The sequence below is a fragment of the Musca autumnalis genome, unplaced genomic scaffold (assembly GCF_047663935.1).
Source record: "Musca autumnalis isolate F117 unplaced genomic scaffold, ASM4766393v1 scaffold_1, whole genome shotgun sequence".
NCBI classification, from domain to species: domain Eukaryota; kingdom Metazoa; phylum Arthropoda; class Insecta; order Diptera; family Muscidae; genus Musca; species Musca autumnalis.
In genome coordinates this window covers 145990239-146006385 of record NW_027411644.1, presented here as the reverse complement: position 1 = coordinate 146006385, position 16147 = coordinate 145990239, and the positions used below count along the sequence as shown (strand labels likewise).

Genomic DNA, 16147 nt, shown 5'->3' with positions numbered 1-16147 from the left:
AAACGTGATTTTTTTTAGCATTCTTGCACGAAATCTTCAGAAATGTATATAGTATAATGTTAACCTTTTTGTTTGGTAGCATTTTTATTTTTACGCGTATTGTAAATAATTCTACGAAACTAATACCAATAGCTATATCTTTCCTTATTTTTCATCCACATGAGTTCAGAAATAACTGTAGAATTCATAAATTTTGATACCAATCTACATTAATTTCCAAGACTTATAGTTGTTTTCCATACCATTTTCCAGTCCTTTATCCGATTGTCTCAGCGGTTAAACTCAATTAACACGGTATCATAACATTGTTATTATATCGTAACCTCAGATGTACCTTTATGTTTGTATATCATTGTTAATTCAACTATAGAAATGTTCTTGAAAAAAATTCAAGCAAAAATTTGAGAGTCACATGAGTGGAATAACGCATTGCCAAATAATGTGAGTCAAATCGTCAATAAAATTTGAAAAATCGTCAACATAGTCCAAAACTTTGCTTGGTTACCGCTTAATGTGATTTCTTCGCTTATAGTTATAACAATGAGACCGACTATATAAGATATACAACCTACAGTAGTAAATATAACTTAATCTCACTTAAATTCACCAGATAAGAGTTTCCCCTATGGCTATGGAGTTTGCAACAATGCAGCAAGGTAAATACACTGTCAGTTTTGTAGAGTTGGGTAGTCTATTTCCAGAAGCTGTTCGATCTTTCTAGTTCCTTTTCCCAAAAGAAACTAGTTCCTTAATATAGTTCCAAATAGTTCCGGGATCGATGTAGTTCAATGAATCTTTCGTCGTTATTTTGTTTCCTTCGTTCCAAATAGTCCCGAGACCACAATAGTTCAGCGAATCGTTCTTTTTGTTTTCATCGTTTGTTTGGTGGATTAATTGACACAAACAAATTGACATAAAAATAAATAAATTGCAACGATTGTGATTTATTTATTTAACAATGTGCATCATCTGAATAATGAACGAAACGAACCAGAAAGATCGAAGTGAGTGTGGAATTGAAGGAAGGAAGGAGAATGAAAGGAACTATATGAATCCAAGAGCTAGATATAGTTGCTTGTCCGGATCCGGAACTACACAACTCTACAGTTTTGAATGACAGTTTTGCCCAAATATCGCCTGATTGACTGTGTGACCGTCTATCTCTCGGTCATGACTCATGACTGACTATCTGACCTCTTAAAGAGCGCAGAAAGCTGGAGTCTTATATTTTTCGCAACGAGATAGACGATATTCCGCCATTAACAATGCTAAACGAAAAATTTCAACTGATATAATTCGAATGTCAGGCAAAAAAGCTCAATCTACCTGTATTCCAGATTTAGCCAATCTGGCTGGATATTGCTAAGAACATTAAAATAGCTCATAAAATCGAGTTTGCATTATTGTTTTCTGTAAATTCTTTCGTTAAATTTCGGTTTAAATATAGTTATCCTGTTTTATTTCATGCAATTTAGGTTAACGTGAAAAATCGTCATTTCAGAGCATAAAATCGTCAAATCGTCATTTTTCCAATTTTGGACCAAAAATCGTCAAAATGACGATAAATAGTCAAATTCGGCAACACTGGGCACGTTACAAAACCTTAAGTTGTGAGCTGTATACTCAGCTTTCGGCCCTATATTATAGCTAATATTAAAATCCGAGCCGATTTTTATAAATTTTTGTGGAATTTGTTGTTTAGTCACAACATGAACTGGTAAAATTCTTCCATCGATTGGAAAATAATTGTAGCCTGCAGAGCGACTTTGGCTTTCTTACAAAGTACTATGGAAAGATAGATCGGTTAACGATAACCTGAACCGATCGCCATAAAATTTCATATATATGTATATACATATATATATTTAGTCATACATTTGCAGTTAGACCAGATGGTCAATAGGTTCAACCTTATTAATCACTAGCATTTTGGCCAATAAAATAAGTTACAATTTTAGCATTCCACAGAAATCGATATATACAGTTAAGATTAAATTTCTAAACATGTCACTATTATCTATTTGTCGGCCTTGTTGTTTTATTCATTGTTGCTTTGCAAGTGTTTGTTTGTCTATCAGTTCGCTGTTGGTTACTATGCTGATAAAACACAAATAGATTCTTTAAAATAATGAAAACAAGCAAACATATCTTTTGTTGTTCTTCAACCGTTCATCCCATTTATTTCTATTGAATTTTTCTAATAAAAACTTTAAAATTGATTACATTCCAAGCGAGGAGAAAATCATGCAGGTAAATATGCACATTAGGGTTATAAATTTTTTGCAATCTGCAGTGGTGGAAAAATCCCATTTTATTGTCTATACCGAAATATTCCTTTTTCTATCTTCTATCTGATCTATTTACTTTTGGATTGTCTATTTAATTTGAAAGTATTGACATTTACGGCATTTTACAGACCAATTTAATCTATACCCAAAAAATACTAATTTAAGGTACAACCCCCCAAAAATGTTCATGCAATTTTTTCGAAAGTCATGAATAAAATCGTGCATTTATCAACATCTGCACAACTGATTTCTATTATTCCTTTGAAAAAATAAAACCTGTAAAAAGAAGAATGTTTCTCCTATGGCTGTAAGCTTCTTAAAAAATACCATCCAATATAGGCACTTACTGCTACAAAAGACAGATGCAGATTTTTGTGTCTTAACTTTTTTTTTAAATTTTGTATTTTTGTCCGAACGTTATGTTATAAAAGCGTATAATTTTTATTACTTAGAAAATCCAACAAATATTCCCTTCCTTTCCAATTAAATCAATTTTAACTACTCCCATTTTAAAAATTTGTTGTTTTTTAAACTTGAAAACAACAAATATGAGATAAGGCTGGGCTTACTTTAAAAATAATTAATATTTAATATTTTATCAATGGAATCCTTTTCCACAAAAATTTCATATTTTTGCACAAATTCATTGGTTTAAGTGTACACATTTACAATATTAACAAGTAAAAGCTGCGTTAAGTTTGGCAGGACCGAACTTTTAATACCTTCACCATAAATTATATGGAAACCAGATTTCGTTTAGATGATGTGGACATCTGGGTTTTTTGTAATATGGGTTTTTTGTAATATGTAATATTTTGTAATATTTTGTATTTTTTAACGTTCGAACATCACGGCGTATAATTTATATTACTTAGAAAATCCATGCGTTTATTATACGCCTTGATGTCCCAACGTTAAAAATGAATAGAGTTGGGCAATTGAACGGCCTAGTTCACAATCTAGCCCAATGGACACCGGCCATTTGTATGTACAAAATGCGTATACTTAATATCTCACGTTAGTTTGTATGATGTTACTCATACGTTTTTGGACTAGGACAGTGAACTATGTCGTTCAATTGCCCAGGCTAAAAATGAATGAATTAAGCAACTATGTATATTTATTAGTTACTTTAAAATTTTGAGAAGTTACAATTTGGGCGGTTAAATAAATATTCGATTATTGAAGGGATTAATAGAGACGCTCTGCGCCAAAACGGCCTAACCCAAACGTTCAAAAAAATCAAACTGTCTATAAAGATTTGACCGAAAACTTTTGAATTGAAATAAATACTAAACAGCTTTAAAAATACAAACCTCTAAAATAATGCAATATTTTATCAGGTTATACAATGCAATATGGAGTTTTTTAGTATTTATTTTAAAAGGTTCCGGTTAGATCTTTATAGTCAGATCGATTTTTTGGGACATGTGCGTTAGGCCGTTTTATCGCTGAACGCTTCATTTATGAACAATTTTCACATTTAGAATCGAACTTTGGAAGTATATTCGTTCGTTCCACTGTACTATTAAACAAAGAAAGTCTTCTGTACATATCATACATACAGTGCCTGGCATAATTATTTTGACAAAATCTACATTTGTCTTAAAGGCATATAATTATTGTCAGCATTAAAGCATAAAACGGGATATTAACAGCTTAGGGGTTTTCTTTGACCTCTCAGCTAAATAAAAAATAATGGATCAACGAAATTCCAGATTTATTTCTGTTTAGGTAGGCGAATGTTTAAATAGGGAGACAAAAGCAAAACGGCATAAGTATTTTGACACGTCATAATTATGTTAATTTTTGTACTTAATCGTACCTTTTGGTACCAAAATTAATCGCGTTAGCTAAATTATTAACATTTAAGTAAAAACATACTTGACAGTACTAGATTTTAAGTTAAAATAGGGAATGCTGGTGTCAAAAGTTGTAACGAAATTTAAAATTACAGTTTCGGTGATAAATGTAAGTAATGATTAGATATTGTTGCAGTTATTTGTTTATTTTGTAAGGAATAAACATCAAAATACTAAAAGCGCTGTAAATATGGACGATCTTAGCATAAAATGTGAAATAACAGAAGTTGATCTCCGCTAAATAGAGCAGAATTACAAATCTAATCTTACTTATGGGCACAAATCCTCATCTTCTGAGCAATTTACATGTCAAAACTAGTTCTTTGTTAAGACTAGAACCTCTAGACATTAGAACAAATATTAATTTGAAGTCATATTTTGATATTCCACTCGGTTGATAAGGCATAGATACAAAAATTTTCAATTAGATTTTCAATAAAAATCATTTACCCCCCCCCCCCCCCCCCCCCCACAATCATTGTGGCAGAGCATATTGTGGACTGATAAAAAAAGGTTTGAACATTATTCATCCTAAGAGACCCTTTTCAGTGAGCTTGAGTCAAAAAACCACAAAAAGTTGGGTATCTTTGTGACAGGCATCAGAATAGTCTGATCCACCGTTTAAAATACTGCGATATTTAATTTATATCGTTAATGCTGTGGACTATAATAACGTGGTAGTAAACTGATCAAAGTGTTATGTATTCATTGGCAGAACACTGCTACTATGGTTAGGCTGGATTTTGTGGTCCACGTTTGGAGCGCATTTCGGTTCGAACTTAAAGATATTTCCTTCAAATATCACATTTTTAAGAGAACAAATGTTCTTACTCTCATAAAATGGTCAAAATGCGCAAAATTCCGAGATAATGGGAAAAAGCCATCGAAAATGTTGTTTAATGATAAATCTCTTGAATAACCCTATATCCTTGAAATATAGATCCCTGAATGGGTCCATAATGGTACAGATGTGTATGAAATATATTATTTTTACCGTAACTAATAATAATCAAAAATATAAATACGAGATTTTTAATTGTTGAGGTCTAAAAATCAATAGAACAATTTTGTCAAAATACTTATGCCACGCAGTGAAATTTTATTTCCATTACAAAAGTGCAATGGTATATTTGAATTGATTAAATTTATTACTAATTTTAAGTACTCTAGTAAAGGGTTAGCCAGAATATTTTGTCATATTTTTGTAGAAGACTAATACGGTAAAAAACCAAATACATATTTTTTTTAAACTTGTCAAAATAATTATGCCGGGCACTGTACATATGTATGTATATATGCGTGTGTGTATTTCTATAGGGGTAATTGACCTAAAACGCATTGATTGCTATTGAACTGAAAACTGTAAACAATTAAGTGATCAAATAATTCATCAGCTTCATTGAATACTTTTTTTGCAAAAATATAATACTACTATATTTTCCAATTTTACAATAAATTCTCACCTTACTCCCATTGGGGTTCTAATTAAATTGTACAGAATATGTTATTAATTCGATTAAATATGTAGCATCAAATAGGCATGCAATTCATTTTATATGCATTAACACACAACATTCTTCTATGTATTAATTATCTTTCGCGACAAGTTTACGAATTTCCTAAATGTTTCATTGACCATTGAAGTTCAAGGTGAAATTCATTTTGCATGACTACAATATAGTAGTGTAAGCTGCGCTCAATGTATGTACGTTGATAATGGAGCTCAGATGCCATATAGTCTATCATATTTATCAGTGGAGAGCATTTACTAATGGGTACCTTGTTCGCTCTCTGTTCTCATACAATCGCATTGTTTTTCGAGCCTCATATACGACGAGTATGCTTACAACGTTGAATGAAATGAATAAACATTAGGAATGCGAAGCCGCCGGATGTTTTGTTAGTTTTCGGTACAGCTGATTCTGTTTTCGATACGAGCAAATGATAATGACCGCAATTAGTTATTTTTAGAAATGGGAAAATTTAATTAAACCAGAGATTACAATGGCAACCGGTCACAATTGTGATTACGACAGTATATTCATTCCCCACTTATTGTACATTCATTGTGCCATTTACTTGTGCGCTTTTATCCACGGTTGTACAATTTTACAGCAAATGTAAATCGACATAAATATGTATATCAAGCTTTTTGTAGAAAATTAACTTCTGTTGAAACTGAGGTATGGGGTATTGTAACTCGCGATCAGTTTTACTATACCATAACTTTTAACCGCATTTCGGTTAAATAAACTGTTTTAGCCCGATTCACCGAGGGGTTTCTTAAAATAATAATTTGAGCGGAAGCTGTGGTCGTACTTATGTAAAAAAATCGGAAAAACTCGTTGAATTAAACGAGTTTGATTATGTTATTTTCCAATTAGTGGTTTTACAACACAATGTAGAGCTTAATGCTCAAAGGAGAAGTTAAAGAGTACACTTCAGAGTTGAAGCTTCTCATGTATGATTTTTTAATATATCCACTGTATCTACCTCAAACGGATGCTGACATTTTGAAACCTGAAAAATGGGGTTTTTTGAATTTTTGCTCTAATTGGGACGCGCAGCTGCATTTCCCTAAAAGCTTATTATTTGATTGTAGTACTCGCGATTTCGCATTTTTTAATGTATAACATGAGGGTGTAGCCCTCACAGGATCACAGTAATCTGCGCCCAAACACGAAATTTTTGTGCGTAAATTTTTCACAAAAACCTATTTTTTTGGTTTAAAATTTACAAACGTCATTCGATTTCCGTGGAAACCCGCGTAAATTTAGTTTTTTTACGTTCTGAATCTAACAAGCCACGACGCGTAAAAACCCACCCACTAGATCGGCGGATATGATACCCCTCAAATTTCGAAAATTTGCAAAAAATTATTTTGAAAATATCGCATATTAAAACGCGTTTTGGATATGTCAGTTCTACTTAAATAAATAGATCGATACGCGTGTTTAAACTGTGCGAAAACAGATATTCAAAAACTCTCGTAAATCCAGAGATATAATAGATTTTTTCTAAAAATTGAGTGCGATGCTACATCCACGGTTCTTGATCGATCGCATTGAAACGGCATAGAATGATGTATTTTTTAATGGTGATTATTGAAATTGGATGCGCATGAAATGTAAATGAACTTCGCGGAAATTATGACCATTTTACTGTATTTGGCACCCTAATATGCAGCAGATGCTACATCGTGGTCGCCAAATAGAATTTGACAAATTGTACATCAAAAAAGAGGGATTGATTCGCTGTGTTGGAAAATCGGATGCGCATCATGTCATTTTCATAATTACGCGGTTTATATGCGTCTCAAATCTTATAATATTCAATATAACATTATTTTAACGTTATGCCACAATTGGAATTCCTTGTGATTTAATATAAGGTTCTAATAATATTATTCAGTAGGAAAAGTATAAGCGAAAAATTTGTTACAACGGAATATCATCATTATTGCGTGAAATTTTCACGAAAATGCCGAAGAACTCAAACATTTTTTCTTCAACTTTTCCTATAAAACCATAAAAAAACAAGTAAGAACAGACTATAGTCGGACGGGGCCGACCATGTGATACCCTATACCACTATCCCTGTGCACTAGCTTTCCGGGCTAGCTGTTATAAGATGTGCATTAGAAATTTTACCAATTTTCACACAAAAGTTTTGATCAATTTAACCCGCTAAATATTATCCGATCATACCGTTGACTTGCACGCTACTTCTTCATCTCAAACCAAAACTACGTTTAAAATTTCGCGCCGATCGGACTATTATTGCGACCTACAGAGCGGCTACAAAATCGAGCAAAAATTTTGTTTTTGGTCCATTTCATCCCTTTAACATTTCACGATCATCGCCAAAAACTAATCAGTTCTATTCTGGTCCAAACCCGACCTCCATACTAAATTTCGTGACAATCGGTCCATAATTGCGGCCTCTAGCTTGATTACAATTTTTAATGGACGGACAGACGGACGGACGGACGGACACACATCGCTAAATCGCTTTATCTCGTCGAGATATGAAGTTTGGTATACCACATGAGGGGTCTACGACGAATATTTCGCGGCGTTACATGAATTTTTGGGAAAACAAACTTATTATACCCTTTTCCACATTGTGGTATAGGGTATAATAAAATAAGAATAATATGATTTTAATTTTTTCCTAATATTTTCTTCGTATTTTTGCAAATAATATGAATACTAGAGCTCCAACCTTCACAACTTAGGTTTCATTTTATTCCTCAAAATGTCTGGTTGCTGTTATAATTTTTTTATATATTTTTCGTAAGTATGAGCGCTATTGTTTCAAAAATATGTTTGTAAATACGTGAAATTTTTTAACAAATTTGATATTTCGCGAATCCATTGAGACTTTGCGATTATTTTTTGGATCATCGCAAAGGTTACGAATTCAGTTAACGATAATAGGATATAACAGCTAACTATATTAAGCCGCGATTTTTTTAGAATTTTTTCTAATTATCATAATTAAAACGGTCATATCTTTTGCGCGCAACGATCAAAGTAAGTAACGAAAACAGATTTGGAATGCAGATTTTCTTCTTAATCTATGTACCAAAAACCATTGATGTAGTATCAAAAATTTTTTTGATTTTTTTGAAATGGAAAAGACAATTTTAGACATTTTTCCTGATGTACATAATTTCACTATGTATTTCATTCCATTGTATTTATGCTGGGAATGAGTTGTGTTCTTTTTTGTCTATATCTGTGTTTGTTGCTTTTATCAATAGCTCTTATCGAATGACGTGAAAAAGACGTGTTAGAAAGAAAGAAGTGGACAAAATTCAATTATTCGTACTTTTGCTGTGCTCCTCAAAAAACGATATTAAAAATTTTGCAAAGACGTCTAGGGTCCCACGTGGTGGTACTATCCTTAAAGAATATTATATTACAAACTATTAAAAAATCTTAGTCGCCGTTCATGTGATAGGATGTGAACTTTCTTTGAGTCAAACTCCTTTTTATACCCTACACCACACTGTGGTAAGAAGGGGTATTATGTCTTTGTGCATTTGTATGTAACATACAAAGGAAACGAGATAGACCCATAGTTCCTTCTTGGCGTATACACAGAATCACTTTCTGAGTCGATTTATGCATGTCCGTCCGATTCAGCTGAAAATTGGGGAATATAATTTTTTTAACCACAGGAAAAACGATATTGCTTTTAGTGAAAATCGGTCGATTTCACGTATTTGCTGCACCAAACACGCTATTTACTCCCGATTTTGATGAAATTTGGTATGTGTGACTGAATTCGGTCTAGCAATAAATGTACCAAATTATATCGAAATCGGTTCAGATTTGGATATAGCAGCTTCCATATATATATATATATATATATATATATATTCGGCCTATTTCACATATTTGCTGCACTAAACATGCAATATACTCCCGATGAAATTTGGAATGTGTGACAGAATTCGGTATAGCAATAAATGTACCAAATTATATCGAGATCGGTTCAGATTTGGATATAGCAGCCCCCATATATAGTTTATATATGTTTGATTTCGATAAAATATGGAATTTGTGACTGAATTAGGTCTAAAAATAAATGTGCCAAATTATTTCGAAATCGGTTCAGATTTGAATATAGCTCCCATATATATTTTCGGCCTCTTTTCAGGTATTTGTTGCACCAAACGTGCTATTTTTATCTGATTTTTATGAAATTAAAATGACGCAAGGCAAGAATGCCAGGCGACGAGGTTTCTTATGAACCCATGCCTTTCGTTTTTTTAAATCGGTTAACAAATGGCTAAGTAATAGACGTTGAAGTGCAGAAAAAAAACACATTTAAAAAAACAAGAAAATGCTTTTACTTGTGCTCTAAGCTGCTTAGAAGATACCAAACTGGGTCATTATACCGCGCATTTTCACAAAGAGTGGCACATATCAAAAAAACCAATTTCGAGAAAAAAACGCGTTTTAAATTGTTGATTGAAATTTGACTTCCCAAATTAAAAATATAATTACGCAAAAACTATAATAACTATTTGGACCATATTTGGAAACAACTAGCCAGATATCAGTGCTAAATTTCTGTGCAAGATCAAGCATGATTTGAAGTGTTTTATAATTGTTCCACAAACATCCCATAAGGGATAAGGGAGAAGAAGAAGTCGTAGCAAAAATAGAAATTTTTAACTCAAAAAACGCATTTTTGAGTTATGCCACGTTTTGAGTAAATGAGCGATATGTTTTTACCAAAAAGGAAATTAAGTTAGCTTTGAAGCTGTCGAGACATCTACTTAGTTTTGTGGCCATCACTTCCTCATTGTCCTTTATTAACGCAGAGCGTATTTTCAATAACTTCAAAACAAGGAATGATCATTGTATAGTAGAGAGGAGGATATTCACAAAAATACTTAGTTTATAAATTATGTATATTCGCCCAGATGAGTGTAGGTTGACACGTATGGCTACATTCCCAAACGTCATTTTATTTGTTAATGTTAATTTAAGTGCTTCATAACGCAATCATTAACATTTATACAAATTTGTATATTCAAAAACTCTGCTAAATGTGTTTCCGGGGAATATCAATATATGCTATACCACTTTACCTAAGGCAGTGGGTTTCACCGATTCCATTTTTTGCCAGCTGGTGATTCAATGGCAGTCTGCCTTTGAATCCTTTTGTTGGCATTGGACCAGTCGGAATCGGACTTGTTTCCGGTTGAACATCGAGGTCCATACTCTCTTCGTTAGAGCCACATTTATGATCCCTAGTAGACTTGGGCGGAATTACCAAGGTGCCTCATTTAGGCTCAGATTATGTAGCAATTCCTCTGGGAGTATGTCCCCACTCTGCTCATCCGGAACCAGCCTACGGTCCTGTCCGTGTCTTTTTTGATTAAACATGATGCACAGCTGTAGATGTCAAGGCCACCACACCTAAAATAACCGGATCACAATTGCTCGATTTCAACGACACATGATCTGTGGTCTCACCAACGATTGCCGCCAGTATTTTATTTCTTTATTTCAGTTTGGAACTTTATTTCAGTTTGAAAGTCAACTTTCAAATTTAACTGGATTCAAAATATGCATTGTCTGCATCGTTTCATGTAATTAAAAATTTTATCTAAAAGAACTTATTCTCGTAACTTCAATTCAATCGATAGAAATGGAAAAATCATAATAAATTATCACTTTAGTTTCTAGCAATATCGGATTTTTTACAACAACGACAGTTTTTTTACTATTAATATTTGTAAAATATTATGTACAAAACTTAAACTAAATATAATGTCAGTAGTTTGTTTTAAATGATCTAAAAGTTTTACAGACATTTACACAGAAGGTCATAACTGTCGAAATTTTAAGAAAATCCGATATTTGTCGCAAAGGATTTTGGTGTCGACCAAAGTAAATAATATTGTTAAATTATGTAAAAGCACATTGCTACAGAGTTTTTTTCTCTACTTTACTTTTACAGAAGTCGCGTTCTTCACAAAACAACCGGGAATATTTAAATTCTGCTTGGTGGCACCAAAATCTAAGAGTAGTTACATAACCTGTACTGAAGGAAGCTGCAGTGCTGCTACTAGAACCCAAGAGATTCTACAAGAGATTGCAGTCGACGAGTCAGATATAAGTACTGATCAAACTACAGCAAAGTATAGAGTATTTAACGAGGAGAACGATACAAGAGAATCGCCAACGCCAGTACAAGAACAACAAGAAAAACAATTTTATCAGAGTATAGATGAATTGGTGATACAACAACAGCCGCTGAGCAAAAACACCTCATCCAGTAATAAAGAACCTAGTCTAAACTCATTATATATTGGCGAAAGCGATTTCCGAAAACCTAAGTCTTTGACAGCACCACCACGACTGGAGGGAAATTTTCGTAATTCGTTGAACGATTTACTTTTGACATCCAGACGTTCCGAGCACCAAGAAGGTAGTTGCACATCTATCGATTCCTCCAGCACAAAGAATTTAAATAAGGTACAAAGAGTTGGTAACCTAGAAATAGAAGGAAGTAGCAATATGTCTGCATCAACTACAGCCAATAGCACCGGGGCGGCTTCAGCAAGTGACAAACAGCCATGGCCCAATTCCAAAGATGACTACGAGTTAAGGGATGTTATTGGTGTCGGCGCTACGGCCGTTGTCCATGCAGCTCTTTGCATACCTCGTAACGAAAAATGTGCTATTAAACGTATAAATCTTGAGAAATGGAACACCTCCATGGATGAACTTTTGAAGGAGATTCAAGCGATGTCATCATGCAATCACGAGAATGTCGTAACGTATCACACATCTTTTGTAGTGAGAGAAGAGCTATGGCTGGTCTTGCGACTCCTCGAAGGCGGATCGCTTTTGGACATTATAAAACATAAAATGCGCACAACTAATTGCAAGAATGGTGTGTTTGACGAGGCTACAATTGCTACGGTACTCAAAGAGGTGCTAAAGGGCCTGGAATATTTCCATTCAAATGGACAGATTCATCGTGATATTAAAGCTGGTAATATCCTCATTGGAGATGATGGTACCATACAAATTGCCGATTTCGGTGTAAGTGCTTGGTTGGCAACTGGTCGGGATTTGTCGCGACAAAAAGTGCGTCACACCTTTGTGGGTACACCATGTTGGATGGCCCCCGAAGTCATGGAACAAGATCATGGCTATGACTTTAAGGCGGATATATGGTCCTTTGGAATAACAGCCATAGAAATGGCCACAGGTACTGCTCCATACCACAAGTACCCACCGATGAAGGTGTTGATGTTGACTCTACAAAACGATCCACCCACACTAGACACAGGGTCTGAGGAGAAAGATCAGTACAAGGCATATGGCAAAACATTCCGAAAGATGATTGTGGAATGCCTACAGAAGGAACCATCTAAGCGTCCCACAGCTGCCGAACTCTTAAAAAATGCCTTTTTTAAAAAAGCAAAAGATCGGAAGTATTTAACACAGACTTTGCTTGCATCAGGTCCCTCAATGGAGACTCGTGTTCATAAGGCCGCAAAACGACAACCAGGACAGTCTGGACGTTTGCACCGCACTGTCACGGGAGAATGGATGTGGTCGGATGAAGAAGATGATGGAAAGAGGCATTCTTCAGATTCTGAATCTGATGAGCGGCCTGTCAACCGCTTGGAACGAGCCGATTCCTCAGACAGTGATCGTGATGATCCATCAGAACACACTGAACCTACTGCCTCCGTTTCTGCTGCTCAACAACAGGCACAAGCGTCGCTAAACCAACCAGCGCTAACGCAGTCTGTTCAACAACCACCCCCCCAAGGTGGTTTACAACAGCCACCTCAACTGCAGGATGCAAATATCCAACAACAGCAAATGCCCTTACAACAGTCACCTGCCGCAATGTCACCCAATCCTGTAGCTCAAGCTACAGAAGCCATGGCACAGATGCCGCTGCCATCCATAGATGCTAGTGGCGCCGGGCCCGATGCTCCACCGGTAAACCTTGTTTTGCGCATGCGAAACGTTCGGCGTGAATTGCATGACATTCGTTTCGAGTTTGCTGTGGGTAAGGACTCCGCCGAAGGCATTGCCGCCGAACTTGTCGATGCTGGGTTAGTAGATCCTCTGGACACACAGCCAATGGCTATTAATTTGCATCAATTAATTGAACAGCGACATGCCTTGAAAACTGTTACGTTCCAATTGAATTCAGGGGTACAACCAGGTGAAGTGCCCGATGATCGCTCGCTGGTCGGGTACGCTCAAATATCAATAACCGATTAAGAATAGTCTACTGAAGAAGAGAACCACTAACAATTCAGTTTAATAGGAGCTCCAGACACAGACACGCCGCCACTATCACAACACTCTACCCAATAACAAACAAGTCAAAGACGTGTTCCCTCTCAATTAATTTTTGGAAAGAAAAAGGTATTCAGTTCGAGTTTGCACATCCTGCACCACATGCGACAGAAATTATTTTTAATTGCCTTCTGTCTACCGCCTACCCACTACTACTATCTCATCCGCTATCCCTGTAACGTGTTGTCGCTTTCAAATTTTGGGGAACAATGATTCCAAATCAATTGCAAACAATAAACACTCTCCTCTCTGTATGACTCCAACGAATTCATGTCATATGTGCGTAATTATTAATTGTTAAATTGATTTTACTATTTAATTATTTATAATTATTAATTTTAATTTAAATGTATTGTCGTTTCTTCTTTTCTTCTTCATTCATATTAAAAATACATACTTTGTTTTTTATTGATAATGATACTGATTCCCCGAAATTACAATACGATACGATATTTAGCTAAAACATATACATAAATAAAAATACAACCAAATAGATTAATTATGTAATTAATAAGTACTTATCATTCGTTTATATATATTATATAGTAATAATTACTTGTAATTTATTGAAACTTCTTCGTTAAGAGAGAGTATTTTTAAATAAAAATCACATTTTAAATTAAACGAAAAGGGCAACTAAATAAAAACATATGTATCTTTTCATTGCGGTAAGTTTTGTGTGTCTCGAGTTTGTGTGAATTAAAACATCGTAATTATTGCCCCAAGTCTACCTTTTATTGAATGGATCAGGGTTTAAAAGCCAGCATCTAAAAACATTAGCATTAGCTGTACACTTCAACTGCTACACAATATTGACGCACACGGCTAAATAAGCAACCGAACGCATATTTATTTTTGTGCATTTTTGCTTATTTCATTTTTTACGCCTAATCTTTTTCCCGTTAGGCATAATCGACAACCACCCTACATATTTAGCAGTCGGCTGACCATTCGTCGCACCGAATTAGCAACCGAGGGTGGTTTTGTGACTAGAGTTGCCAACGCAGTAATAAAAAAGGTGTCATTTAATGTCAAAATGCCTCCATCATATGGTAGAACCTAAAAATACTAATTATTATTGTTTTAAAATAAAAAAATATATCGTCTGCTCCGTCGGAAAAGGTCGTAAGTCCACTTTTTTTGGAAATCGCGTTTTTGTTACAGAATGATAGTACACGTCAAAACACGTCGTATCATACAAAGAAAATGGTAGTATGTCGCGTTTTTCTATATGTTTTGCCCTTGTCGGAATAGGTCGTAAGTCCATAAAACGTACAAATTTGAGTACGAGAAGGTCGTAATTCCACAGGAAAATGTATACTTTAAAAGAATACTACAGCTAATGTAGTTCAGATAGAATGTTTAACGTCATCCATGGTTGGGGTACAATGTAAAGAACTAACCTACACTTTTGGATGATAATCGGATGATATTTGGCGGAGCCTTTGGAACAAACTTTTGAACAATAATGTGATAATTTCTATATTGCAACAAAAATTTACATTTGAAATATATTTTCCCCTATAAGCGAACTGATTATGAAAGATGGACTTCTGGCCTTTTCATTGATACAAATTGGGATGCTGTATGTGTTCAAATACCTCATATATTAAAAAAAAATGAAAAAAACAAGATTTTTACTGTTTTACTGTCGTATATCTTACTTAACTTTATTAACTGGTAATTTGTGGTTTTTCTAGGGACATTTATTCACATAACGAGATTAGTTTGTATTCTGAATTGAATAAATTAATACCTTCTAACGGACGGGTAAGTGCAATGTTTATATTGTTAAATGATTCTAAAATAATAATTGATTGAGATGTTATTAAACTAAGAAGATATAATTGTTTTTGCTAACAAAGAGCAGTATGAATTTGGAACGGAATTAGACGATGGTGTCATGGGTCTAGTTTCCTATGGTTTTCACGCTGATTCTGAAAGCTCTGATGATAAACTTCCTAAGCCCAGGAAGACATTACATGCTAAAGATTCTACATGGTTTCCAGACAAAAACAAAAAACCCCAAACGAAGAATAAATACCAAATTTCAGACATTTCTGGGCAATATTGAGGCAACACCTTCAAAATATCGGAAATCGGGAGGTACCGTTCTATGGAGGCTATATGAAGGCGTCAATAC

At 34.5% G+C, this 16147-nt stretch overlaps 2 protein-coding genes across 6 annotated transcripts in view; both read left to right on the top strand.

The window, feature by feature from the left end:
* fray (oxidative stress responsive kinase frayed) overlaps positions 1–14628 on the top strand; it is a 97673-nt gene extending 83045 nt beyond the window's left edge. For all 3 annotated transcript variants that reach the window (XM_073957353.1, XM_073957344.1, XM_073957361.1), the window contains one exon: positions 11633–14628. In XM_073957353.1, coding sequence (XP_073813454.1) covers positions 12193–13926 — 1734 coding nt within the window. In that variant the 5' untranslated portion in view covers positions 11633–12192 and the 3' untranslated portion in view covers positions 13927–14628. The remainder of the gene's footprint in view (positions 1–11632) is intronic.
* The window catches only part of LOC141387543 (E3 ubiquitin-protein ligase RNF181 homolog), a 140032-nt gene that overhangs the window by 83043 nt on the left and 40842 nt on the right, over positions 1–16147 (top strand). The window contains exon 3 of one of the 3 annotated variants that reach the window (XM_073957434.1): positions 15705–15774. The exons of the other annotated variants lie outside the window; for them this stretch is intronic. The gene's annotated coding sequence lies outside the window, so the exon portion shown is untranslated. The remainder of the gene's footprint in view (positions 1–15704; positions 15775–16147) is intronic. 3 annotated transcript variants of the gene reach the window in all.